Source organism: Camelus ferus, chromosome X (genome assembly GCF_009834535.1).
Source record: "Camelus ferus isolate YT-003-E chromosome X, BCGSAC_Cfer_1.0, whole genome shotgun sequence".
NCBI classification, from domain to species: Eukaryota; Metazoa; Chordata; class Mammalia; order Artiodactyla; family Camelidae; genus Camelus; species Camelus ferus.
The window spans coordinates 89,641,530-89,669,001 of record NC_045732.1 but is presented as its reverse complement, the minus strand read 5'-3'; the positions used below and the strand labels follow the sequence as shown (position 1 = coordinate 89,669,001).

At 42.6% G+C, this 27,472-nt stretch overlaps 1 protein-coding gene across 2 annotated transcripts in view; it reads right to left on the bottom strand.

Moving 5' to 3' along the window:
- Positions 1-13,634: 13,634 nt before the first annotated feature.
- Positions 13,635-27,472, bottom strand: part of SLC9A6 (solute carrier family 9 member A6) — a 50,699-nt gene continuing 36,861 nt past the window's right edge. For both annotated transcript variants that reach the window (XM_032474529.1, XM_032474528.1), the window contains 3 exons: positions 25,928-26,007; positions 20,134-20,239; positions 13,635-16,340 (listed from right to left, as the gene is read on the bottom strand). In XM_032474529.1, the coding sequence (XP_032330420.1) occupies positions 16,068-16,340; positions 20,134-20,239; positions 25,928-26,007 (459 nt within the window). In that variant the 3' untranslated portion in view covers positions 13,635-16,067. The remainder of the gene's footprint in view (positions 16,341-20,133; positions 20,240-25,927; positions 26,008-27,472) is intronic.

Sequence of the window (27,472 nt, the reverse complement as noted above, 5' to 3'; positions counted from 1 at the left end):
CTTATTCACTGCCATAGCGCTGGCCTAGAACAGGAGTTGGCATTTAGTTGGCATGGAGTTGGCATTTAAGCAATATCCATTGAATGAACGAGCACTGTGAGGTCTGAGCCACATAACACACCTGGACGCCTCCCACAGTAGCTGTCGCCTACAGGCAGACCGTAATGTTTGCTGATCGACCTCTCTTCAAACACACTAATCCCAGGAAACAGCTAGGATAATGAAGCCACATTTCTCACGCTCCAGCGCTCACAAAAATGCTTCCCTCCACCTCCAGAGAAATGAGAAGGGGGATGAAAGCCCAAAAGAAGGCAGTTGTCATCTTTCATGTACAAATAAGACGTGTGCAGAAGCTGACAGCATTCATTTTTCCCTAGAGGGCAGCAGAAGTTAAATTCCCCACAGCTTGAGCAATCGGGAAGACCAGAAATGTTCACACATAACCTTAAAAGTGGATCTGACCATACTGCAGAGGGAGGCAAGCCCGGGTTCAGAGATTATGCCCATATAAGGCCCTGCAGGCCGCTCCCAGCGGAGTCTGAGATAATTTGGCACCTCTCAGCAAAGACCAACAGTGCTGCTCTCAGGGCTTTGCTCACCAATAGCCCCAGATATGCTGTCTGCATTTTCATCTAAACATTTGAGGAAAAACCTAATACCACCCTAAACATCTCAGACTCTTAAAAGAAGTGCTGAAAATAACTCAAAGGCGGCCATCATGGACATGCTCGCTTGAGGGTCCCTGGAGATCTCCCTATGCGGCTAAGGGAGAGGCTGGGATGGGAGGACAGGGCTCTGGAAACCATCGGAGTTCAGACAGGGGCTGAGAGCTGCTTCCTTTTCTGCCAGTGACCTGCTAGGCCAGGGGGTTGGCCAACTCTTCTGGTAAAGAGCTCTGTGGGCCATCGGGCCTCTGTCACAACTCCTCAAGTCTGCCATTGGAGTGAAAAAGCCTTAGACCATATGTAAATAAATGGGTACGGCTGTGTCTCAATAAAACTTTATTGCTGGACACTGAAATTTGAATCTCATATAATTTTTGCATGTCATGTAACAGTCCTCTTTTGATCTTTCCCAACCATTTAAAAATGTAAAAGCCATTCTTAGCTCCTGGGCAATATAAAAACAGGCAGGTGGTGGGCCAGATTTGGCCTGCGGGTTGCAGTTGACTGGTCCCCGCAGTAGGCAGTCATGCACAAGGAACCAGGCCTTAGGTATTGGGTCTCACTTGGATTTTTTAAGCTTACCTCTGCCACTTTCTGACTCCATGACCTGGAGCAAGTCAGTGGAATCTGAGCCTCAGTTGCTCCATCTGTGTGGACTTCCCTGCCGGCTCTGGAATGAGGATTCAAACAGATGAGGCATGGGAAGAACTCAGCATAGTTCTTGACACACACAGTAAGCACTTAATACATGCTAAATTTTTTTTAAAGTGGCAGTTACTTTTGGTTTATTTTTGGGGGGGGGTTAGGTTTATTTATTTCTGCTAAGCATGCCCTCTACCACTGAGCTATACCCTCCTCCACTCAATAAATGTTAGCTACTGTTTGCTGAAATTCTGCTTGATTAGAGCCGAGGTTCTCCCTTTGGATAACCCAAGTGCCTAGCACAGTGTCTGGTACACAGTAGACATTCAGGAATTGTTTGTTGAATGAATGAATAAATGAATGAAACCCCACTGAAATGCACCAACTGACACCGTCACTCACTAGCTGCCCGAGATGTTGAGTTTCAGCCTGCGTTGCTTCCAGATGTTTCGTTTTGGCCCAAGGTCCTGGTTGGGTCATCACTGGGGACAAACAGCTGGGGCTGGACTTCGTGCGGTGTCAAGATGTACATGAAATGTACAAGATGTACTCAGTAATTGTTTGACAAATGAATGAATGAACAGCTATTGCCTAAGTCAAGCCTATGGTGTTTGAAGTTCAAAAAAAGAGATTCTCCTCTCCCGCCCCTCCCATCCCTAGGGTTCCTGATGTCCGGAGGGGTCATGAGGATGAGGGGGACCCCTGAGAAAGTCTGCGTGGGGAAGCAGGTCACTGTAGGGCGCTACCTGTCTGCCTTCCCCTCTTGCCTTCTTCAGTTGACCCCACAGAGGGGCTACTGGCCTGCCCACCTGCCTCCCTAGGAGACGCGGCTCTCATACAAACAAACTGAGGCTTTTTTGAGCCAAATTGCTGTCTGCATATGCATCCTTATCCACAAGGCCCTTGCTCCAGCTGCTAAGGTAAAAGAGGGGTTAGCCAGTGATTCAGGCCTGGGTGCTTCATGGGGGGAAGCCATTTATTTTTATATAAACAGCATATGGTGCTCATCTACTGCTCACAAGGAGGCTGTGGGGATTCCTGGCACGCGGGTGATTTGAAGTTTCAAAGATTCTCCTGGGTCCTGGAAAAAAAAATGCTGCGGAAAAGACAGATGGCAGAAAGGGGAATGATCTCGAGCTGTCTGTAGCAGTTCCCAAACCACTAAGAGCATCAAGGGCGGATCCGAGGCTCCAGCACAGGCCTCCCTGGAGAAAGGCCCCGGACGAGGCCAAGCCAGGCTGATACTGTGCTGGTCTCCCTGCCCAGGGCAGCAGCTCGAGCATCAATGAGCGCACTGTGCTCGGCGGCGGCTGCCGGGAAAGCTCGGCCTTGGGCGCCACCGAGAAGGGGCCTGTGGGCTCTGCGAGCACTGACAAGACCCTTAAAGGCTTCCAGCTTTCCTCCAGAGGAAGGCTTGATTTGGCTCCGACTACAAATACCGTCAACCACATCATAGCTGTTTCACAAAAGAGCTCACAAAATGGAAAATGTTAAGGGCATTTGTGGGAACCAAGAAGGAGCCAAACACAAGCCCAGCATCACTTTTCCCACCACCCAAGGAGCCATCTTCCCAAGTCTTGAAGAGGCAGCAAGGGAAGTTGGGGGCCTACTGGCCGTGGGGCAGACCCCTGACAGCTTCAGGAGGCCTACGGGAGTATGCAGCTCAGAGCCTGTTATCAGCCATCTCTTCGGATCAATAGTAGCGATAATATCTGTAATGACCCCCATCAATAAGAGTGTTCACTGTAGCCCAGGTATTGTAAGTAAGCTGCTGTGTGACCTTGGACAGTCACTGAACCTCTCTGTGCCTCAATTTCTTGCTTATCTGTAAAAGAGATATAACAATAGCGCTTACCTCAGAGGATTGTCCTGAAGATTCAACCAAGCAGCGTGTGTGAAGTGCTTAACCCTGCCCCCGGCCCACACGAAGGACTCAATAACCGGCAACTGTTACTATGACTCCCCCAGGTGGAAAGTATCAAATGAGTAGGCTCAAAGGGGAAAACGAGAAGTCTTAACTCTGCTGGACTTCTGCCTGCCCTCGCCCTCATTCTTCTCACCTTACCCATGCTCTGCAACACAGACCCTTTCAATTTTCTCCCCATCCCCAGAAGGACAGGCAGGACAAGGGGCGAGTCGGCCACGGAAAAGCCTCAGCTGATCACTCGGGGTCTGTGTGCCCATCAGCAGCAGCTCTGAGCCGACTGCCTCTTCATTCCCTGCCAGGTCCATTTTCCCGTTTTCTGCCATTTACCTCTCCTTGACCAGGCAATGTTGGCCTGGCGCCACAGGGCAACGCCTGAGGCTGGCCGTAGCACTGGGAAAAGTCATTCGCTGGCCATCTTGCCAGGCTGTGTCGCTGTGAGTCAGGAATGCCCACACGTTTGAAAGCAAGAACCACACCTTCCATGATGGCCACGAAAAATCTTACCCCCAGAGGTTTTCTTTCCCTTCATCTTCTGAGTGTAAAGCAGAAGAGGGGGAAAAAAAAATAAGTGAGTGGCAGCAGCCAGGCCTGGGAAGAGACTTTCATCTTGGTTTATGCATTTGTTCATTCATGGCATTCTTAGTCACTGTCTCCTTTTTTGCTGAGTAGTATGTATGCCACAGGCGGAGGGGAAATGAGACAAATAATCAGGGGGGCTGAGGGACTCACCATCTGAGGGGAGAGGGGAGAGGGACAAAATAAAGGAGAAATCTAATGTGGTGTGGAAAGTCCTCTGTGGGAGGGGAGACCTGAACTTATCCTGGGACCGTGTTTGTTTTAGCTGAGAAAAAGCCAGGAGCAACAACAAAAAATAGGCTTTGAGGAAGACAATTGGAACTCAGCAGCCCGGGAAGCCAGATGTGGAGGGCTGAGCCTGCAGGGGCAGCTCTGACCGGCTTCCTCCAGGTCATGGTGATTCTGCTGTTTCCTATCTGTTCCAGAGCCTGCTGATCGGGCTCTTGGCTACAACCCCCAAGAAAGAGTTAGTCCTTAAGAAAATGCTCCCAATATTGTCACAAAATCCAAAATAAAAATCCCCAATCCTGTACGCAGTAGGATGCCCATTTTGTACTTTTTCGTTTCTATATGAGCAAGTTCACACGCACACACAGAAAAAAAGACTGGAAGGAAACGCTGAAACGTGAACAATGGCTCTCTTTGGGAAGCATTTTTATATATTCTTCTCTCTTAGTTAATTTTTTTTTCATTTTTCCACAGTGAACATGTGTGAATGTTTATTGTCTGAAAAGTAATGTTAATTTTAAAAGTGAGGAGTCTGTGAAAGGCTGCCTTGCTGTATGATTCTGTTCATATGACATTCTGGAAAAAGTAAACAGGTCCATGGGTGCCAGGAGCCCAGGGTAGGGAAGGGACTCACTACAAAGGGGCACAGGTGAATATTTTTGGAGTGATGAAATGTTATGTATCTTGATCGTTGATATAAACGATTGTATGTGTTTTTCAAAACTCACAGAACTACACACTAAAAAGGATAAATTTTACTGTATATAAATCGTTCCTCAATAAATCAGAGATTTTTTTAAAAGTTAGAGTCTGGATCATTTCTCTAGTTCTATTATTTCTGGAGAATCCAATGAACCTAAGAAGATAATAAAAATCTTGGAGGATATGATCTCCCAGGGAAGATTAAATAAGGAGATAAAGGAAATTTTCATCTTCCTGTCAGTCTCTTCAAGTTCAGCTTTAGATGGCTGGGGCTTGAGTTTTGTGTTTTATTCTTTGATCCTTTTTTTAAAGTCATTTGAGACCAAGATTTATGTGAAAGACACAGTTTTTCTTGGTGTTTAATGAGGTGACTTGAGTATGTATTCAAGCATATGATTTACAACTGGAGCAATAGCTTTATGAAACATTTACATCTGTGACAACACCTAATAAAACTTTTCATTATTATTAGAAACATTGCTTGTATGGTTAGAACAGACTGTCAAAATAATCCCCCTTGGACCAGACACATCACAAATTGATCATTTATCCTGTTGCTCTTGCCAGTATCATATCTAAATTCAATCTGATGGAGAGTCGAGAAAAGGGCAAGCCAGTGACATCATGTTCTTTACGAAGATTGGGATTTTCATTTACAGCAGTGGACACAACAGAAAGACTCTCTTCGGGTAGGAAACAACATGAGCCGGAAGCTGACAAGAACTTAAGATTGTCTGTAAAAGGAAAGAGAGATGCCTTGACACAGACCCTACTTGACGCATAAAGTACTTGAGGGCTCCCTGTGTCTATGGCTTAGGGACGAGTGCTACAATTCCCAGGAATGACCAGGGTAGACATTGGTTTTCAATTCAGTCATGTCATTTAAATATTTGAGATTTCTTTGCCCTTTATGTAATATTGAATCGGATCATGGTCCATAAATACTGACATTAGATGCTGTTATAATTGAGGTAGAATCGAAGCCACTCTTCCGCTTCTTTCTTAGGTGAACAGCAACAAGAGAAGGTTCTATAACAGATCAGTGTTATGGAAAGGAGGTGGGCAACTGGCTCAATCCAGTAAGGGGAGCTATTCCAGCTACTTTTTAATTAACCTGTAAACTCTTCTGTTTCTCTTTAGAAGTGGTTCCAACTGCATGGTACAAAACTGCACGTACAGATGCTTCTGGTTCAAATAAAATCAGTTGAGAAATCACAGAGAAACACTGAAAATTAGAAAATATCTAAGCGGTTGATCCAGGTAAAAGGCATAATGAAAAGATGGCATGGAGTTCTCTACAGAAAGAGAAAATGGCCATGTTAGTCTATTTTATTTATAAACTAGGAATTTCGAGCTCTACACCCATATAGCCAGTGGACCACTGGACATCTCCACTTGGCTGTCCCATGGGTACCTTATGCTCAGTGTGTCCAAACTTGAACTTCCTTTTCCCTCTCCCCCTGGTCTGCTCTTCCTGGGTTCCACATCTTGGTGAATGGAAGCACCACTCACCAATCACTCAGTCCAGAAACCTGGCAGTCATCCTTAACATCCCCTTCTCCCTTCCTTCCCATATCCAAGCAATCAAAAGCTCTCCCCTAAACCTACTCCTGCCATTCCTTTACTGTTACCATTGGTCAGCGACGTCTCCATATTCCTGGATCCAATGGATGCTCTTCTGTCTTTGTATGACTTGATCTCTTTACTGATGTTGATGTTATTGACCATCTCTTCCTAATGAAAATCCTTTTTCTCCCTTGATATCTGTAACCCCACTCTTTTCTTGTTTTCTCCCCACCTCTCTAGTCTCTTTAATTATTTGTTTGTTGTTGTTATTTTGTGTCTTTTTCTAGGACTCTATTATACACTTTCTCTTGGTGATCTCATCCACTCTCAAAGTCTAGATCTCCTGTGCTTCAGGCTTATGTATCTAACTTATACTTTAAGGTTCAATTCAATACCAACTTCCTCAGGAATCATAGAATAATAATTCATCTAGTTACAAGTCTGTCTCTACTATTAGACTGTGGGCTTCTTGAGGGTAGGAACCATGCCTTATTTACCTCTGAGTTCCTAGAACCCTGGGTAGGTGCTCAGATAAACTTTGTTGAATAAATCAATAAATGAATGAATGATTAGTAGAATCAAGTAATTGGTCTCCTATGAAAGGCAGAGGTTTGAATTTCCCTACTGACATCTCCTACCAATAGGTCAAAAAGAGTAGAGCTCGGCTGGATGAGAGCAAAGTTTCTGGCTCCATCATTACACAGACAGCCAGACTTGTCCTGGATGGTAACTTTAGGTCAACTGTGAACTCTGACCAGCCACCTTGAAAGTGCCATGTTGGTCATCAAGTGGGTGGGAACCCAGCAAGTAATCTTCTCTCACTGATGTCTCTATCTGAGCCCCCTTTTGGGGTGGGATTGGTGTTGGTTCAAGAAAACCTTGGGGAAAGGGAGAGACCTTCCTCTTTCCTAAGTGTCTCCAGGGGCTACTCAGCTAACCCCACCCTCTACTGCGAAAGACTGAGGTGAGCCAGTGAGCTTTTCTATGTAGGTGAAGGGCATAGTTTGTACACATTTTTAGATCAGCACATCAGCCCTATGGTTTCTGGGTGGAGGAATAAAATCCTGCTGAAGAAGGAATGTAACCATGAGTTAATGTAAAAGCAATTTTAGGAAATAACCTATCAGGACCAACATTACATTTTTAAAAAAATGGCAGCTCTCCGTGGATCATCTTTCTCTCAAGGTAGTTCTGAAGTGACTTTTCCCAGTGACTCCGGAGGCAAGGAAGACCTCATTTTGGAAACATTGGCTGGGTGAGCTGGTGACTCACACCTCAGATGAATTAATAAAAGTTAAGAAAACAAAAACCAGATGTTTCCTTCATCTTAATACGGGCCTCTCTGCTTTCTGTTGTCAGTTACACTCTCGATTGCTGATTTCCTTCTCTTGAGGCAAAAATCAATTTTTAAAAAGTTGGAAGCTCTGCGTGTTTGATGAACTCTGTCCTAACAGTTGCTATTTGGCTCAAACTTCCACCGAGGCTGCAGCTCCGGCACCGACCGCTTCGGCAAGCTCACGGCCCACGGGGTTTGAGGACCGCATACCAGAGGGCTTTGGACGTTAGACTGGATTTGCTAGAGACCTCTTGCAGCCGCCTTTGGGGAAAAGCACAAAGTGAAGCAGTCTCCTTGCTTGCACGTAAACCTCCCCAGAACCAGAATGGGTCTGGCCAACTAGCCGTGGCTTCCTTTCCAGATCCAGGATTCGTTCCTTGGCCCTTGACCCTCTCAGAAAATGCTAAGAACTGCATTTTAGAGCACCCGCAATGTATATTTTCATTCTTCTGGCCGGAACAGCGGAGAAGACACAGAAATCCAGACTGACGTGCTTTTCAGTTTCCTAATAACACCACCCAGCGTTCCCTGAGAATGTTGGAAGCTTTCTGCTTTTTGTAAGGAGGGAAAGTAATTTCTTTTTTCCTCTCCATCTATTGTACTTTGGTTAAAGCAATGATTTTCCCCAGACACCACCAAGAGCAGAAACTCCAGATGTTCTTAGGTCATAATGGGAGGATGGATTGCAAGTCCCGTTGTTTTCCAAGCTCGCATCCGCTCCCAACTTTCTCGTGTGGGCCCTTGGTTCCTCTCTCTTACGGCACTTTTTCTGATTGGGCTCCATCTTCTTTTACCTCCCAGAGGCAAATTTAGATTCGTACCCTTACTGACTACCTCTCTGAAATTCTTTGTCATAAAAGGTATTTTCTAAAATTGTAGTACTACCATTCCACTCACCCATTTGCTCGAGCGAGATCTCTGGGAATCGTGGTAACCTCCTCCCACCCCCCCACCCACTCACTCACCACATTCAGTCTCCAAGGCCCGTTGAGCCCACTGACGGCATGTCTCCTGTGTAGCTTCCCTCCTCTCCAGCCATAGGGGTGCTCCTATAGCTCAGGCCACACCCTCTCTCAGCTTCCCTCATGATTTCTGTGTCCACTCTCGCTCCATCCAGATAGTCCATCCTTCCCACTGCGGCCACAATGTGAGTGATCTTTCTAGAACCCATATGTGATCGTGTCTTCCAGACGTTGCTACTCCCTGGTAATCTCGTGGGCATGGTGGCCTCGGAAAATCCCTTACACCAGTGAGTCACGTGGAAGTGTTCGTTCAAGCTAGGCTGAAGTCATAGAAACGGCAGAGCCTTCCCCAGCCTCCCGACTCATACCCTGGCCGTGCATTTATTATCTGGACTTTCCTCCGTCCTGGTGCCATGTTGTCTGTACACTTGCTGGCCCCGCTCCCGGCCTGTGGACTCTTGGATTTTGTTCAAGGCCTGACACAGAGCAGACATTCAAAACTGAATAATAAAAGAGATGATACCCTCTCCCTTAAAGGCAACGTGTGAGTTACCTACTGCTGTCATCACAAATCACCACCAATTTAGTGGCTGAAAACAACAAGCCCTTGTCAGCTTACGGTTCTGTTGGTCAGAAGTCAGACAGTTTCACTGGGCTAAAAATTCAGGTGTCAGCAGGGCTGTCTTCCTTCTGGAGGCTCTATTTCCTTGCCTTTTCCAGCTTCTAGAGACCACCTTCCTCTCTCTTCAAAGCTAGCAACATAGCATCTCTTTCTGTTGTCACATCTCTTTTTCTAAACACAGCCAGGAAATGTTCTCTGATTTTGTGGGACCGTGTGATTAGATTGGGGCCACCTGGATAATCCGGGCTCCTCTCCCCATCCCCAGGCCAACTGATTAGCTGTCTTAATTCCACCTACAACCTTAATTCTCTTTGCTGTGTAACTTAACCTCTTCACAGGTTCCAGGCAGAAGCAGCAGTGGGTGAGGGCCCTGAATCCCAAACAGCGGCCCCCTTTTAATGCTTTCCCACGATTGCAATACTTTTACCTGATTGGCTGCAGCTGCCTTTAGATCAAAACCATGATTTAGTCACGTCTGTGTCCCTGGTGCTCGGCCCAGGGCTCAGCCCCTGTGAGGTGCTCAGTGTTTGCTGACTGGAAGTTAGGAAGTAAAATATTGGTTGACTGGAATGTTTAAATATCCACTTCATGGTTCCCCTTAGAAAATAGAGTTTTGATTGTTGGTCTGAAGAAAGTGTTAAGAAACCAATTTTGTAGCACAATCAGGGGGTCCAATCGCCATTATCCAGCTTTCTTACCTTTAACCAGCTCTCAGATTGGAAAAACAGGCATCTTCCATTATCTGACAAAAAGCTTCCAGATTTTTCAGATGAAAAAACAGCTCACATGCTTTTTGCCTAGTCCACATGGGAACACAGCTGTATAGGAAATTCAGACGAACAAAAGGAAAAAAAAAGATCAGGCAACAGAGCCTCGTGACTCCCAAAGCAACTGAGAATTGAATACTTCTCAAGCAATTTTGGTAGGATTAGTATTTGAACACACAGTGAAGCACTCCAGTTCCAACAATTCTGGAGAAATTAAACCTTGTTTCCAAGAAGCGCTCACAGAGTTTTCAATGTGTTTTTCCATCACTGCAAAAGAAATAACTTGCATGGCGCTAAGCTGTGTCTCTCTCCTGGGACCGGGCGCTCATCGGACAGCAGCAAGTGAGGAAGGAGCAGGACCCCAAGGGCGGGACTCCCAGGCTGTGACTGCGGTTTGGGTGTGTGGTCGAGGAGAGGCCTCTTTCACTGGACAGACAGAATGGTCCAGAAACGGTCAGGTCTCGTGGAATTCAAGCTCCAGCCATGACAGCCCCAGCTAAGCCAAAGCTCAGAGTTCAGCCTTCCCCCTGGCAACCTCTTGGGAAACCTCCAACTTGCTGAATTGGAGATTCTGAAGGAAAGTCGCCCAGAGTGGAAGCCTGGTCTGCAAAGAGTTGTCCGTATTTTATCCCTATAGCCCCTCATCAGCAAACCCTTACGGAAGACTCAAGCTCAGCTTTCAAGAGCCTTCTGAATCCTGGTCAAAATGTGTGAATGTCCATCACTTCATTTCATCCCCGGAAAAGGCCTGGCAGCTAATTGGGGCCAGAATCATAAACCAGTCCCTACCACAGTGCCGGAACATGACGGCAGCCCGATAAATGTTTACTGTATCCGTGACCTGTCATCATTTTGTAAAGGAAGACACAGGCTCAGAGAGGTTTAGGCGGCTTCCTAAGTGCGCCCAGGGGCAGGCAGGGCTGGGACCCCGGGCTTTCCGTTCTCCCGTTCCTCGGTGCTGGACTGCCAAAGCCAACTCGGTCAAGGTCAGGAGGACATTTCGCTCCTCTTCAACAAATATTCAGTGAGCTCCAACCCTAAACCAGAACTTTTCACCACTCTTTCCCTATTCGCTGCCTGGCGGGTTCCTTCAAGCCTTGGTTTTGGTGTCACCTCCCGAGCGATTAGCTTCCTACAGCTGCCAGGCCGCCGCCTCCTCGCACCCAGTACCCTCTGTCACATTCCCATTTGTCCCTTATCCCAATCTCTAACTATGGGATGTGCGTATTTATTTACAGTTGGCCTACCTGGACTGCAAGCTCGTGATGGCAGGAGCCAGCCTGGACTTTCTGGTGACACTGTAAAACAAGGGGGCTGAGGCCCCTAAAACAAAACCCCAGCATGGTCTCAGGTGTAGTCATAGAAATGTCTAGAACCATGGACTTCTGGCGCATGTCTGAAAGACAGGAAGGGGATGGGGCTGTTAGTCTGGGGGTGGAAAGACTCAGGGAAGACAGACCCGCTCCTCTTCTCAAGCGTCTGAAGGCTGCAACCCAGAAGAGGGGCATGGACTTGCCTTGGAGGTGGCGCGGGAGCAGGGCTGACGTAGAGGAGTTACGAGGGCAGATTTGGGTTCAAGGTGCTCCTGGTTATGATTGTTAGGTACTTCCTGCCTTGCACACTAATATGTAAGCGTGAGGAGGGTGGCCTGCATCTGCTTTATTCCTCATTCTCTGTAAATAGCGTGGTACCCACTGTCTGTCAGTAACTGATGGATGAATGTTGTGTGGAAAATCAGTTATAGGCGGAGAGCTGGCATTGTCCACTCTGCCCGGAATGCTCCTCATCTTCCCTCTGTCATTTGCTTGACCCTCTGCTTACTCTTATGATCTAACCTTAAATATCCCATTGTCAGGAAAAGCCTCCCTTTTTCCCCATCACCAAATGACAGTCCCCTCTCAGAGCCTCCTGTACTTTTCCATCATAGCCTTTGTGATGTTCGTATTTGATGTTATCGGCTGATTAGTTAAGATAGATATTCCCCTACCAGAAGGCAGTCAGTCTTTCTCGCATGAATGATTCCCAACCACTCCCCGCCGTGAGACAGCTGCTGGCATCCTCTGGAAAACCTGCTCTGTGAGGGCAGGGACGCCATTGTTTGCTGCTATAGCCACTGTGGGGGAACAAAGTAGGTAGGTACTCAAATATTTCTCCAATGAATTATCTTTATAGCTAAGACATTGTAAGGGCTCAGCCACGCCATGTAAGTGGTCGACATTACACAGTAAGGTAGCAGAGCCTGGCTGTGAACCCAGCGCTGTGTAACTCCAAAGCCAGGTTTTTTCTACTACCCCAAACTCTGTGAGCGCAGAGCCACTGTTCAGGACCACACACTCTGCCAGAAAAAGTGGGCCCCTTAGTGAAAATGTTGGAAGGCAGAGGGTGAAGGCATATGGTGCTAGCCAGGTTGCCTTGCCCACGGGCTCAAAGAGATACAGGAGGGCACTTCACTAAGAATTTGAGAAACTTCCCAACCAGGGGAACTTGGGTCTGGCAGCCAATGGTGCAGCCAATGGAGAGGCAGAGCTGAGACTTCATGCCCTTCCCTGGCAGGATGGCAAGCAGGTGGTGGGCAGCAGAAGTCCGCAACTCCCTTCATCAGCCCTCTAGTTAGACTAGCCTGTCACCTGCCATTGGAGCTAGTGGAGGAGCAGTTAAGCAAGACTGGAATTGAGTCCTGGGTCTGTCACTTACTAGCAGTGTGACAACTTCCCTGCACCTCAGCTTCCTCACCTGTCGAAGGAGAATAATAAAATAGACCCTCACAGCATGACGAATGTTTAATTAAAAAGTAGATTAAAAAATACCTCCTATATGCATTGTCTGGATCTAAGAGGGGCTCAAAGGAATGGGAACCACTTGACTTCATGAGAAAGTCCTTGACAGGAAGTGCTCCACACAGATGATGCCACGTTGAGGTATGAGGCTTAAAATAGTCAAGCCATCCCTGCTTTCATCTCCTTACATTCGTGCATTGAGTCAGGTGTACAGGACGAACTTCCTCAAACCCAATGGAGGGATTTATACTTGTACTAGAAAACGTGAGTTTGTTCAGGAAATGAGCCTGTGGTGTGGAGGCCCACCCTGGGTCTCTCACTGGATGGTAAACAGGGAAGCTGGAGTGGGTGTCAACAAAAGACGATCACGGCCACGGTCAGTGCCATTAACAGGCTGGGCCCAGTTGCTGTCAGCAAACCCCGACTGACAAAACTTATATACAAAAAGAAAGACCTATCTTTAACTTGGAAAAAGGACTATTTGTGTGATGGTGCTCCCAGCCCAACTTGGGACGGCCTTTCTGCCCAGCTGGATACCAAATGTACTCCCCATACAATGGAACGAGCATTTTCATGACGTTAGCCACCACTGGGCTAACAGGCTACAAATCAATGTAACAGAACGCGACTGCTTTGACTCGTGTTTCTTAAATGGTCCAATTGTGACCATAGGCAAACACATCCAGCCTTACACATAAACACCAAAAATTTGCCACCCCATAAGTTACGTTCTGTTAGGTTTCTGTTTGTTGCTTTTTTAAACATCAGCCTTCCCCTTCTCCCACTAGGTATATAGGTAGAAAAATAAATGAAGTCAGCACTCTTTACTCCTCACTAGAATAAACTGTGACTCAGACGCAGTGAGTGGTTATTTGCAAGGCTATAATTTTTTTAATGACAGATTTTCCTAAAAGAAACCACTATAACATCTGTCCAAGTACTCCAAGTGAAAACAAAAAAATACATAAAGATTAAAAGTCTATTACTTTAACAGCACACTGCCAAACACGGACAACTAGGATAAAATGCCAAGGAACCTTAAAAAATAAATTTAAAAGATGCAACATTCAAGTCATTCAAACGTGTAGGGTCCACAAGGAACAGAAAAACAAGTCCAAGAACAGTTCTACTTGTGCATGATGGTAGCTCAGACTGTCCCTCATCCAAGTTCATTCAGGTGTCTTAAACAATGGATGTATGAGCAGTTTGTTTTTTTCCTCTTCGCTTGGGGATGTGCACACAGATTAGAGGAGAGGAGAATCTTCCAGATGCTGATGTAAGCACTGCAGGCTTGGTTCTCCTCTGATAAAGTACGAAGGCAGATTTAGTTTTATCAAGCTTTATCAGTTTCCCTACGAAAAAGTCTTATGCATGCTGAAACAGATGAGTTACTGAATTTGCGATGCTAAGTATTTACAGCCGTTTGCTAAAGTGAGCTCAGTAACTTGACAGAATAAAAAAGGTAGTTGTTAATTTCCTGTAGAACCTTTTACAACATGAATAACTTCATGGGTAAGTGACACTGAAGTTCAAAGCCCCTCAAACGCACATTAACAAGAAATTATTGACTGCATGAAGAGGCACACGTCATAGAAAATGCACACTTCACGGGGTTCCTGCATGGCAGGAAAGTCACTACTACTACATAACAAATGGCTATGCCAACAGTTAGAGCTGCCACTCAAGGGTCCAACAGTAGAATTCCCTTAAAACCTCAAGGAGTGTTTGCATCACAGCGAGGAAACCTTTGGGAAAATAAGTATGTATTTTATTTGGAAAGATATTTTGCATTGGAAAATTTGAACATCATGTAAACAAATCCATTTTCGAATTGGGTTAAGATTTAAGGCAATGCTACTCAGACCTGGGGGGGGATGAAAAGCCACAAAAGTTTCTCTTTTTCTTCTGAAAACATTAACAGGTCAGAATCAATGTCAGAAAGGATCCCTCTGCTAAGCATTCAACGCACTGTTAGGTATTTTCAGCATTACAGAATAGAATCCACTTTCATACTCTGAATATGAAGTGGGAAATTGTTATGCACTCTTCCTTGAAAACTGTAAAAAAAAAATGGCAGCTTAGGTATTTCATATTAAAAAGTCACATGAAAATGCAGACAACTACACCCGGTGCACACAGGGGAGCACCCGCCCTTACAGTAAGCTCCCCGGAGCACTGTATTTCTCTTACGACTGGCTGAGGTGTAGTACAGACTGACCGTGGATTCATAAATTAACATCAACTACAGACTAACGAATGACTATTAGACACAGTAAGTTCAAAAATTTTACATTTTGCTCCTGTTTGGCTGCTAAAGAGCAGCGATTTAAATTGATATAAAAACTTCTGACCACAAAGCTTGCTATACAGATAAAGTACATAATCAAAAGGTAAGCAGCAATTGAATTTCTTATTTAAACTTATCTGGTATAGAATATTTACAGATTTGGGAAGAGAGATCTCTGAAGCCACCGTTCTCCTTACTCCCCCTCCTGACCTCTGCCCCCTCTCTGCCCGCCCCAGCCCCTTCAGACCAAAATCGAGTGCTCTGAACTATATACAACTGTACTTTGGCTAAGTGGGCCCGATGACGTGACTCCTTCCAAGGTCTCGATCTGGAAGAAGAGAAATGAAGTCTTGGAAGCCACCTGCAGCCTTCTTTGCCGAATGGTGGTGGACTGTAGCCAACAAATCTGTTCTTTCACAGTGAGGTGGGGAAAAGGGCCCCCACACTTCACTCCACAACCTGCATGGGGTGAGATCTGAAGCCGCCGGCCTCTCGCAACACAACAGGCCACCAGACAAAAACGAAAGAAAAAGGTCACGACACAGGCAGCAGCAGTCAACACGAGTTTCCTGACAAAGGAGCTTCTCTTACCTGGGCTCCCCCCGAAATAACACTCCCTCTTTCCTCTCCTTCCCCTCCCACCAAACAAAATTAATTCACATCACAAGAACTTGGTACTCTGGCTAAGTGTCAGGTAAATATAAGAAAGAGTAAATGTGTCACCGTGTATACTTGAACTGAGACATAAGGCTAACAGAACACACGACATCACTGTGAAATTAACTTTCTAAAACAGATCCGGTCTACATAGTGCAGCCAATAAAACATAAAAGAATAGTTTGTTCACAATCTGCCTTGTACAGGGTATTTATAGTCTTTCAGTGCCATATAAATAGCATTTATACAGCTTGAACATTCAGAGACATGCACTGGGACTTTTTAGGTAGTACGAATTTCTTCACAATCACATGTGCAAATTTTACAGATCACTAAGTGAGGAATTAGTAAGCTTAGGCTGGACTGTGTCTTGTATTATCTAACAAATTTAACGGGGGTTCAGAATCATCCATAGGAAGAACCAGGCGTGTTCCCCGAATGACCAGTTCGTGGTCCCCAAATGCCAGCTCCCGGTCCAAGGCATCTTCAGAACTGTTTCCCATAAATCTCCTCGGGGCACCAGATGTTGCTGATTCAGTGTTCACGGTAGAATCCCCGTACGTCAGGCTGATATCACCATCATTGAGAATAAGATCAGAGTCATCGTCTTTCAATTGTTCCTGGTTCTAAATGCAAATAAAGTAAGTTTTAAGAATTGTTAAGAAATTCAAGAAACATTCCCAGTAGGAGAATTTTCAAGGATGGTCTATTTTAAAAACGTTCCCGGGACTGCCCCCTGCGCTGAGAACAAAGTCTTAAGTCCTTGCCTTGGCTTAAAGACATGGGGTGGCTTGGGCCCTTCAGCTTCGTCTCCCACCACAGTCTGTTTCTCTCACCCCAACCTCCCCACTGCGTGCCCGCACACTGACAGCTGCCCAAATCTCTTGGGTTTTCTCTTACCTCTTGTCCACTCTCCCCTCCTTCATGTGATGAGTGCCTACTTATCACTGAGCTCTTGGCTTAAAAGTCACTTCCTCCCAGAAGTCTTCCTTGACCTTCCGAGGCTAGCTCAGGTGTCCCTCCTGCACTCCCCCCCGTGCCCTGTACTGAGCCCTCTCCCTGCAGTGGCACTTGCCCTTCTGCATAACTGCCTGTGCCCTGGTCTGCTCCAGACCTCCCCCCACTAGACTCTCAGGCCCTTGTTGGCTGCAGTCCGATCACCTAACAGTCTGGGGCACACAGAAAGCATTCACCAAAGGTAAGTTCAACTGATTGTTGAATGGATTTATATAAATGAAGCTTTCACGTCTGCATCAACAGTGCCTAGAAACACAATGTCCCTCCTAATATATTGGACCCTCACTACATACTTGTCACCCAGCTCAATAAGGTCTGGTTCTAATGGAAACTTTGGGGCCAAAAGAGTATAATTAAAGTTCCACAAAAGGGGAAAAGAAAGTCTAGCATGTACAGTGCCATTTCGGTAAATTAGAAGATGTGCATGCCCACAGAGAAGCCTGAAAGGGTGCTCAACAAACTGACGGCGGCGAGCTCTGCATGGCAGCACTGCTAGCGGTTTTTGCTTCCTTATGTCTCTGTACTCTCTGAAATTTTATTATGAAGACATACTACTTATAGTTTTATTTTTTGTTTTGTTTTGCTTTTTGGGGGAGGGGGAGGAGGTAATTAGGTTTATTTACTTTTAATGGAGGTACCGGGAATCAAACCCAGAACCTCGTGCGTGCTAAACATGCGCTCTGCCACTGAGCTACACCCTCCCCCGCTATGCCTGACATACTACTTTTAAAAATCAGAAAGTCATTTTTTAATGTAAAGAGTAAGAATCATTCTAAATACTCACTGATCAAGCAAACAAAGTCTGTGACTAATACTCCTTGAGGAAAGGAGAGCTGATAGAAACATCTTACATCCAGCTCTCCTCTCCTGTGTGTATCTGACAATTTTAAATTTGTCTAAGAGAGTCAAAGAGACTGAGGAGACTATTGGGCAAAAATTAAAACCTAAAAATAAAACTACTGTTCCTAGAAATCTGCCTAAATATTCAAAGACAAAGACATGTGAATTAAAAACCAAACAAACCATTCCACCAACCAGTCATAATCCCTTCCTGCCCAATCGAGTTATAACAGAAAGTCTAACGAGCGTGTCTAACACTCAGTTCAGCCGGATTCACAACCAAGCTCCGTGGCGCCTTCACACGTCAGCAGGGGCTTTTCAGCCCCTTCTAATGCCTTTAGTAAGCCTGAGGTTTGGGGCAGTATCTATCAAAGTTTAAAATGCATATGCCTTTTGACTCAGCAATTTAACCTTCTATATAACTATTCTATTCTATATAACTTTATATACTAGGGTAAATTTACACATACAAGGATATTCACTGCAAACGTTGTTTGGAATAACAAAACCAGAAAAGGAAACAACTTAAAGGTCTAGCCATAGGAGACATTAAATCAGTGTTGGTAAAGCCGCGCCATGCAGCCCTCAACAGAGGGAAGGTAAGGGATCTCAGGTACTCACAGAAAGGTATCTGAGATGTATTATTAAGTGAAAAACGCACTAGCAGGATGATACTCTTATTATGAGCCCATTTGTGTAAAACAATAACAAGCAAAGCTATATATACACATGTAACTCTGTGTAGATAAAATGTATCAGGGAGCATCCACAGTAAACCTTTAGAAAGCCTGCCTCTGGGGGACATAGGCAGGAGGAGGGCGACTTTTATTTCTCACTTCGTACACTGCGTACTGTTTGAATATCTGGCCATAATCATGCTACTTCTATAACTAAAAAAGTAGTTAACATAACAAAAACATTTAAAAATTAAGTTTTATGGTTGTTACAGGCTACAACCCCCAAGAGACATTGAAATCCTAAGCCCGAGCACCTGTGAATGTGATGTTCTCAGAAATAGGGTCTTTGCAGATGATCAAGTTGAGGTCTTTGGTGTGGGCCCTGACTGGTGGGTGTCCTTATAAAAAGGGGAAATTGGGAAACAGACACACACACACACACACAGGAAGAATGCCATATGAAGAGGAAGACAGAGATCTGTGCGATGTATCTACGAGCCAAGGAACGCCAAAGACTGCCAGCGAATCACCAGAAGCTGGGGAGAGGTCCGGGAGAGATTCTCCCTCAGAGCCCTTGGAAGGAACCAACCCCGCTGACACTCTGACCTCAGACTCCTAGTCTTTGGAACTGTGAAACAGTAAGTTTCTGTTGTTAAGCCATTCAGTCTGTGGTACTGTTATAGCAGCTCAAGGAAACGAATACAGCAGTGCTGTGTTTTGCTATATTCCACAGGACACAGAGTCATCGTGGAAGTCTTCTGGCTTTTGGTGATGGCGAGTGTGTGTCTGGAATCCAAGAGCTAAGCCTCACCAACTTAACTAACAAAGTTGGCTGACCCCTCTGCATGGAACGAGGACTGTGCTTGAGAGGGGAGCCTGGGCAAGGCGGGAGGGAGAGACCACACAGGGTGCTCCCCCAACCCCAGGAGCACGACCTGTCAGAAGTGTGCACTCCTCAACATAGCACAAAGCTGTGGGGTACTCCTCCCTGACCAGGTGCCACCCCTGCTAAGTTTACCTTTCCCTGTCCATCCTCTGTGGGATCTGCTCTAAAACAGCACAGAGGAGGTCATACGGACATGCGGGGGTGCATGTCTACACTGCTTTACCACAGCCTCACCTCTCAACTCAAAGGGTTGCATAAGAGTAGTAAAAATTGGTCAGTTTTGTTAACATGGGCACTTTATTGGATGCCACAGATTATTTTTGAAGGGTTCGGTTAGAATGAAAGGTTTTCAAAAAAGAACTTGAAAAATTAAATATTCATATTTTAAAATAAAAACTGGTTAGCATTTGTTATTTCTTTCTTTGTTGCAATACCTCCTGAATCACCAAACCTATGTTGGTAGCTAAGGACAAAATATGAAACCTAGATTATATCGAGATACGCTCATGCCTCCCAGCGACGGGGAACACAGATAAACCTTCCCTAACATCCAAAAGTTAGTAGGTATGAAACAAAAGGCCACCTGTTGCACTTTAGGGGCATCAAAAATTGTTTTAGTAATCCTCTCAGTGTGACTGTGACAACCTCGATTTACAGATTAAAATATATGCATTTAGTACTGAGCTCAGGCCACACACTGCACATAATGAAAACCAACGTGGAAACAGAATTATTCAGTAAAATCACTGATAGTAAGATAACAGACTATTCTATATCTGTTTTCAAATGATGTTTCAAACACTTAAATGATACTTACAGATTTCAGAGCAATTTCTGGCTAAGGAAAATATGCTTATATTTCCACTTATGGCTTTTATGCCTTAAAAGCAAGCAAAACAAAGCAAAGCAAAACCAAACCAAACCAAACCAGTTACCCATCCATAGAGCAGAGAAATTTAACTTAATGAAGAACTCACGTTCTGGATAAAAGTAACTTACCTCATAAGCCTGGGGGCTAGTTAGGCATCTCGCAATGGGTCCACAGCAGGCAGGGAGGGTTGTCGTAAGAGGAGGCCCACTGTGCGTCAGCAGAGGCTTCAGATAGCTGTGCTGGTTAAGGAAGAGCTGCGTTCCTTTATCCACCAATTTAGAAGGACAACTCATTTGATAACAATCACCATCAAAGTGTACCTACCAGTTCAGATAGCAAATGTTGTCTCATTTCATGACTGCATTATATCAGTGAGACAGCAATGAGAGGGAGATTTTATTATCATCTCTATTTCATAAGCATGGAGACTCAGGCTCAGAGAAGTCAATGATCTGCCTAAAGTCACACAATTAAGTAAATGGAGCAAAAATACTCGAACCCAGATTGGCTTGATTCCAAATCCTGTGCCCTTTCTACATCATATTGCCTTTCTGATTTTACTAAAACCAAAAGGAAGACAAACTCACTAACAATTTAGCACTGAAGGAGATATGGAAGAAAGTAAAGAATGGTAAGAGTCTGAAAAGAGAGTAAATATTCCAGTGGTAAAATATAGTAATAAAAATGGTCTTCATTATTTACTGTGGATTCAGCTGGCCTCCTGAATGAGTTGAAACTTTAGTATCAAAGGAAACTCAATCCTAAAAACATTAAAAAAAATTATATATCATGAGTTCCTCTGTGTTAGACTCTCATTTCAGTATTCATTTTTTCTCCAAAAATAAAAATAAAAACATCTTGCCACACAGAACCACTGAAAATCTGGAATGATGAATTCTACTAGTGCATCGAGTACAGAAACTACCAGGTCTTACTTTAGTGGTACTTAACAGGGTAGCACTGAGGATAGTAAGTATTGGCATTTAACTCTACAAGAACAAATTCCTTAAAAACCAAATCTTATCAAATACTGACAAAAGAAAATCTGATTAGTCCCGTATCTATTAAAGAAACTAAAATACTTTCTCATATAAAAAGCTCCAGGCCCAGATGGTTTCACTGGTTAAAATCTTCCTGGAACTTATGGAAGAAATAACATCAATCTTATACAAACTCCTCCAGAAGATAGAAAAAGAAGAAAATTCTTCCCTACTCATTTTATATAACCAGCATAATCTTTAGAAACTGACAAGGATATTTTAAGAAAAAAAAATCACAAGTTAATATCTCCTCATGAAAATAGACACAAAAATCAGACACAAAATATTGGCAAATTAAATCCAGTGATATACACCATGAATAATACATCATGACCAAGTGGGATTTGTTCCAGCAATGTAACATTGGTTTAACATTCAAACAATTGATGAAAATCAGCAAAATAACATATTAAAGGAGAAAAAATAAACATGTGATAATCTCCATTGATGTAGAAAAATCATCTGATAATATTTAATACATGTTCATGATAAAAACTCCAGCAGACCAGAAATAGAAGGAAATATTCTTAAATTGATCAAGGGTATCTCAAAAACCTATAGCCAACATCATACTTAATGGTGAAATATTGAAAAACTTTCCCCTGAGGTCAGGGAAAAGACAAGAATGTCCACCATCATCATTTATATTCAACACTGTGCTGGAGAGGTCCAGCCAGTGTAGTAAGACATAAAAAAGAAATATTCAATATCTTGTAGTAACCTATAATGAAAACGAATATGAAAACATATATGTGTATGTATGACTGAACTATTACACTGTACACTAGAAATTGACACAACATTGTAAACTGACTATACTTCAATTAAAAAATACAATATATTGGAAAAGAAAAAATAAAACATTATTATTCGCTTGACTGTACAGAAAATCAAAAAGAATCTACAAACTATTAGAAATAGTAAGTGAACTTAACAAGATTGCTGGATACAAGGTCAATATATAAAAACCCAATTGTTTGTCTCTATATTAAGAGCAAATAAGGTGGGGTGGGCATAGCTCAGTGGTAGAGCACATGCTTAGTACGCATGAGGTCCTGGGTTCAATTCCCCAGTAATGCCATTAAAAAAAAAAAAGCAAACAAGTAGAAAATAAAAAGAAATAAATACCATTTATAAGAGCATCAAAAATATCAAATACTCAGAGATACATATAATGAAAGATGTGCAAGACTTGTCACTGAGAACTACAGAACATTAATGAGAGAAATTGAAGATCTAAAGACATGGAAGGATATACTGTGTTCAAGGATTAAGACTCAATATTGTTAAAATGTCAGTTCTCTCCAAATTCATCTATAGATTTAATACAAACTCAATAAAATTGCTAGCGGTTTTTTGTTTTTGCAAGTGTGCACATGTGTATGTGTGTTTAGAAAATGACAGGTTGTTTCTAAAATTTAGATGAACTTATGGTTACCAAAGTGGAAGGGGCGGGGAGGGACAGATTTGGAGTTTGGGATTAGCAGATACAAACTACTATATACAAATAGATAAACAACAAGGTCCTACTGTATAGCATAAGGAACTATATTCAATAGCTTGTAATAACTTATAATGAAAAAGAGTATCAAAAATAATGAAAATATACACACACACACACAAAACTGAATCACTATGGTGCACATGAGAAACTAACACCACACTGCAAATCAACTATATGTCAATAAAATTTTTTTTTAATTTAAAAAATTTAGATGAAGATGCCATGGACCTAAAATAGTCAAGGCAATACTAAAGAACAACAAACCTATAGAATTTCCCCTATTGGATAGTAAGACTTATTATAAAGTATAATAATTAAGACAGTGTGGTATTGATGTAAAAATAGACAAATAGAAAGATTCCAGAAATAGACCTCCCACTTATATGGTCAAGTGATTTACAATAAAAGTTCCACTATAGTACAGTGGGTTAAGGATGGCATTTCTAATAAACGGTGATGGGTCAACTGAATACTCATATGGAAAAAAGTAAGTCTTGACCCATATCTCACACCATATGCAAAAATTAATTTGTAATGGGTTGAAGGCTTAAATCTGATAGCTGAAACAATCATACTTTTTAGAAGAAAATAGGAAAACATCTTTATGACCTCAAGATAAAAAAGATTTCTTAAGACACAAAAACTACTAGCCATAAAGAAAAAGATTAATAAAATAAACTTCATTATAATGAAGGATTTCTGTTCCTCAAAAGAGAAGATTAAGAAAATGAAAAAGTAAGCTACAAATTGGGAGCAGATATTCACAATACATATAACTAACAAAAACCTCAATTCAGGAATATAGAAAGAACTGTAAGTCAGTAAGAAAAAGATAAAGACAGTTCAATTAAATAATGAGCAAAAGAACTGAACAGACACACTTCATAAAAGAGGATATCCAAATGGCCAAGAAACATGAAAGGATGCTTGACCTCACCGGCCATCAGAGAAATGCAAATTAAACCACAGGCGATATCACTACACACCCACTGAGATGGCTAAAATTTAAAAGGCTAGCAAATACCAAGTTCTGGGGGAGATGTGAAACAACAAATTGCTGGTAGAGGTGTAAACTGGTTAGAACCACTCTGGAAAACTGGTTGGTAATATCTATTAAATCTAAACACACACTTGTTCCAAATTCCACCCAAGAGAAATGAGTGTCTATGTTCATCAAAAGATACACATATGAATGTTTAGCTTTATTTGTAATAGCCAAAAGCTGGAAACAATCCAAATATTTATCAACAGTAGAACATCTGACCAAAAACCAAACCAAACCAAACACCAAAACCCTGTAGTATATTCACATTATGGAATACTACACAGCAATGACAAAGAATGAATTACTGGTACAGGCAACAATATAGATAAATTATGCAATGCTGGGTAAAAGAAGCAAAACATAAAGTAATACATAATATATGATTCCATTTATATGAAGACCAAAAACAGGTAAAACTAATCCATGTTGCTAGAAATCAGAATAGTGGTTGGCCTTTTTGCTGGGATGGGGCAGGCCTTCAGGGAAGGCATTACTGACTGCAGGGAACACAGGGGGGTGCCTTCTGGGGTTCTTGAAATGTTCTCTTTATCTTTATATGGGTGGCAGGCACACAGGTGTATACATAGGTCAAAATTCATTAAGCTGTACACTTAAGATTTGTGAACATTATTGCATTTAAGTTGTATCTCAATTATAACAAACAATCTGGCTGCACAAAGGAACTGAAATCTAGAATGATGAATGATTAATTCTACTAGGGCATTAGGTATTAAAATTACCAGGTTAGTCTAGTAGTACTGAGTCAAACAATTCTTGGTGTTTACTTCTATAAGAATTTACAGAAAAATAAGCTATTATTCTACTCTTTCTCTACATGAAGTTTATTTAACTATTTTGTCTATTATGCGGAAAGTGTACAAGACATTTCAGCAGGAAAAACTAAACAATTTTTGTTAAATCAGAGGGATTGAAAAAGCCCTAAGAGATATAGGAGTGGCTGATACCCAAAATGCTAAAAATGGAGCCAAAAGTAATGACAGAATCATTAAACAGTTTTAAAGAGCCAGGATCTCTCCCCCTAATGGGAGCCTTCTTTTTTTAAAATTCTCACAGGCTTTAATTATTAAATTATAAAATCACAGCACCATTCAAAATTAGCAGCAATAGAATATAGTTTCTTCTATTTATAATATCTTTAAATTTTTTTTAATTGAAGTATAGTTGATGTCCAATATTATCTAAGTTACAGGTACACAATATAGTGATTCACAATTTTTAAAGGTTATGCTGGGGGAGGGTATAGCTCAAATGGTAGAGTGTGTACTTCGCATGCAAGAGGTCCTGGGTTCAATCCCCAGTACTTCCATTAAAAAAATAATTAAATAAAGGTTATGCTAATGAAACTCTTAATGCCATAGATATGCTTGCATGCGTATTTCCATATAGTAATTTAATTTGAATCATTTGAAAAGGTGAATGTAAAAATCCAGCAAACAGAATATAGTAAGTAGTAGCTTCTAATGATAAATGTCAAGTGCATTTTTCTTAAACATAGAAGGTTTTGACTAGAAAGTCAAAAGCAAGGAAAAAACATTTTACATGGTTGTCCCAAAATTTGCTTCAATGGAACATAAACCTACTTTTGATTCATTTCCTGGTAAGTCTCAGCCAGGAAGAACTCCATGGTCCCTTTTTCTAGTTTGATATTCAAATAAGAAAGTAATTTGAATAAATAGTGAGTGATAACATTTTTTAAATGGGATGATTTAAATAGGTTATTAGATATAACCCAACCCAAAGTATAGCTATGAAGAAGACTGTTAAAATAGGACTTGAAAGAAATTTGGTAAATAATGAAGCATGGGCATTCTGAATAGAGAGGAGTCCCCCAGTCTTTGGAAAGGTCAGAAAAATAGGCAGATTGCTGACTACCGTGGTATCTCAAATTACTGCGTTTCTCATTCTCATGTTTTTTCCTAAGGCAGCCCTTCCTCTTTTACCCTACCAAGTACACTGACAAGAAACAACAAATACCTTTTACAGCATTCACTGGACTAGCTAAAGGACAATAAATGTTGAAGTTCTCTCAATAAACAAACCTATATATTAAACCAAGTCTATCATAAGGGCTCCTGAGTCCATGCACACAGTCAGCTTCTGCAATAACCAGTCCCTACTGGTTTCATGGGTTTTCAGAGGAATTCATTTGTGTGAGTTTCCTCTAGTGACTTTCTCCACTAGACTGAAGGGGAAAGGGATGATCAAAGGTAGGTTTTATATTCCACTTCAGCAAGAGAATGGTCAAAAGAGTTGTCCCATTAAATTATAATTATTTGTATCTATATTGCCACTTTGTCCTCAATTAAGGATACTTATGATCAAAGTTGTACCATATCCGGAAGAGCCAGGCACTTTCTGCTTTGGTAGTTCTTCTTTCACTCTCAGGAATACCCTACAAACAGATAATAAAGAAATCAACACATACACAAAGATAAAAACACATTTATTTAAGAGCCATTTCTCTGTAGAATCAGAAATATAGGCTACCATGAATGAAAGACTCTCCAATATGGGTAACATTAGAAATTTAATAGTTTGTATATTGCAGCTTTGGAATAAGAACTTGAATCTTTTTCTGAACACATCTATTACTCAGGCTGCTTGCTGATTTATGAGTCTAATGTCATTAAAAAAAAAATCACTGTGGGATAATTCACCCCCTAAATCTAAAAGGCTTACACCTTAAGCGGAAAACATCACATGGACATCCCGATCTTGGGGAGCTACCATGGAGTTCCAAAAGTAACCGGCATTTTCAAAGTTGCTACCAGGTTCTTAGAACACTAGGAAGTAAGTAGGGAAATTCCATGGTAAGCCTGACTGGCTAGGAGGGAAAACTAACATAGCAAGCAGGTCTCTTCAAAAATAGTTTCCAAAACCAAACTGGGTCCTTATGTGTATTATGGTGCACTCAGCAGTGGCGCTGTTAGGCCATTTGTCTCGGCTCTGATACAAAGCAGTTAGGCAATCCTCTCCCTCCTTTGGCCTCAGTTTCTTCAAGGATACAACTTGACAGAGAATCTCGGAGGCCCTCTCTATCATGAATGTTCTACAGTTCCATGATTTTTGAAGGGCACAGAGTTTGGATTCTGGGTTTTGGTTCCTGTCCTTCCTGATCCTCGAAATAAATCCATCTTCCTCTCAAAACACACGTAACATAAAAATGTTTGAGAACACTGTATGGGTTTACAAGAGCCCCAAACCACCTGTATTTCCTTTGGTTTGTATGTCTCTGCTTTTTGAAGAGCAATGTATCCATAAATCTCATGATCGTCTCACCACATAAACAGCTGTACACCCACTCCCACGCTCCATACCTACTATAGCATCCCTCTCTGCTTCCCAGTGGACACTTGAAATATTGAGTAAACAATATACTCATAAGCCGAGGCATCCATACAGTTGTGAGGGCAAGGGGAAAATGGCATTTTTTCTGGATGTCACATATGGTCACTCCCCTACCTGGCTCTCTCCCTGTCACTTCACTTCCATTTCTCCTCTGTGGTGACAGAGGTGACATAGCAGGTGGAGACGGTGATTAAGCATCTGTCTGGGGAGCTGTCTGATAACTTTATTCTTACTTGGACATGGTGGTCGTGGCAATGAGGAGTTATTTATTACCCCTTGGAAACTACCCCAGCCAACTGGCATCATGAGAATTCATCCAGCCTGGTTTGTACAAGTATTTCAAGCCCAGGAAATTAGACTTTAAAGTTCTGACCACAAAAGAGGCAAGTACTTACTATGTCACATACAAACATCACTCAACAGTTAGCAAAATTAGCATTTAGGAGATGAATCTGATAAATTTTTTTGAACTACACTTTGAAGATAAACAGACCAGGGCTTGTTTCAGA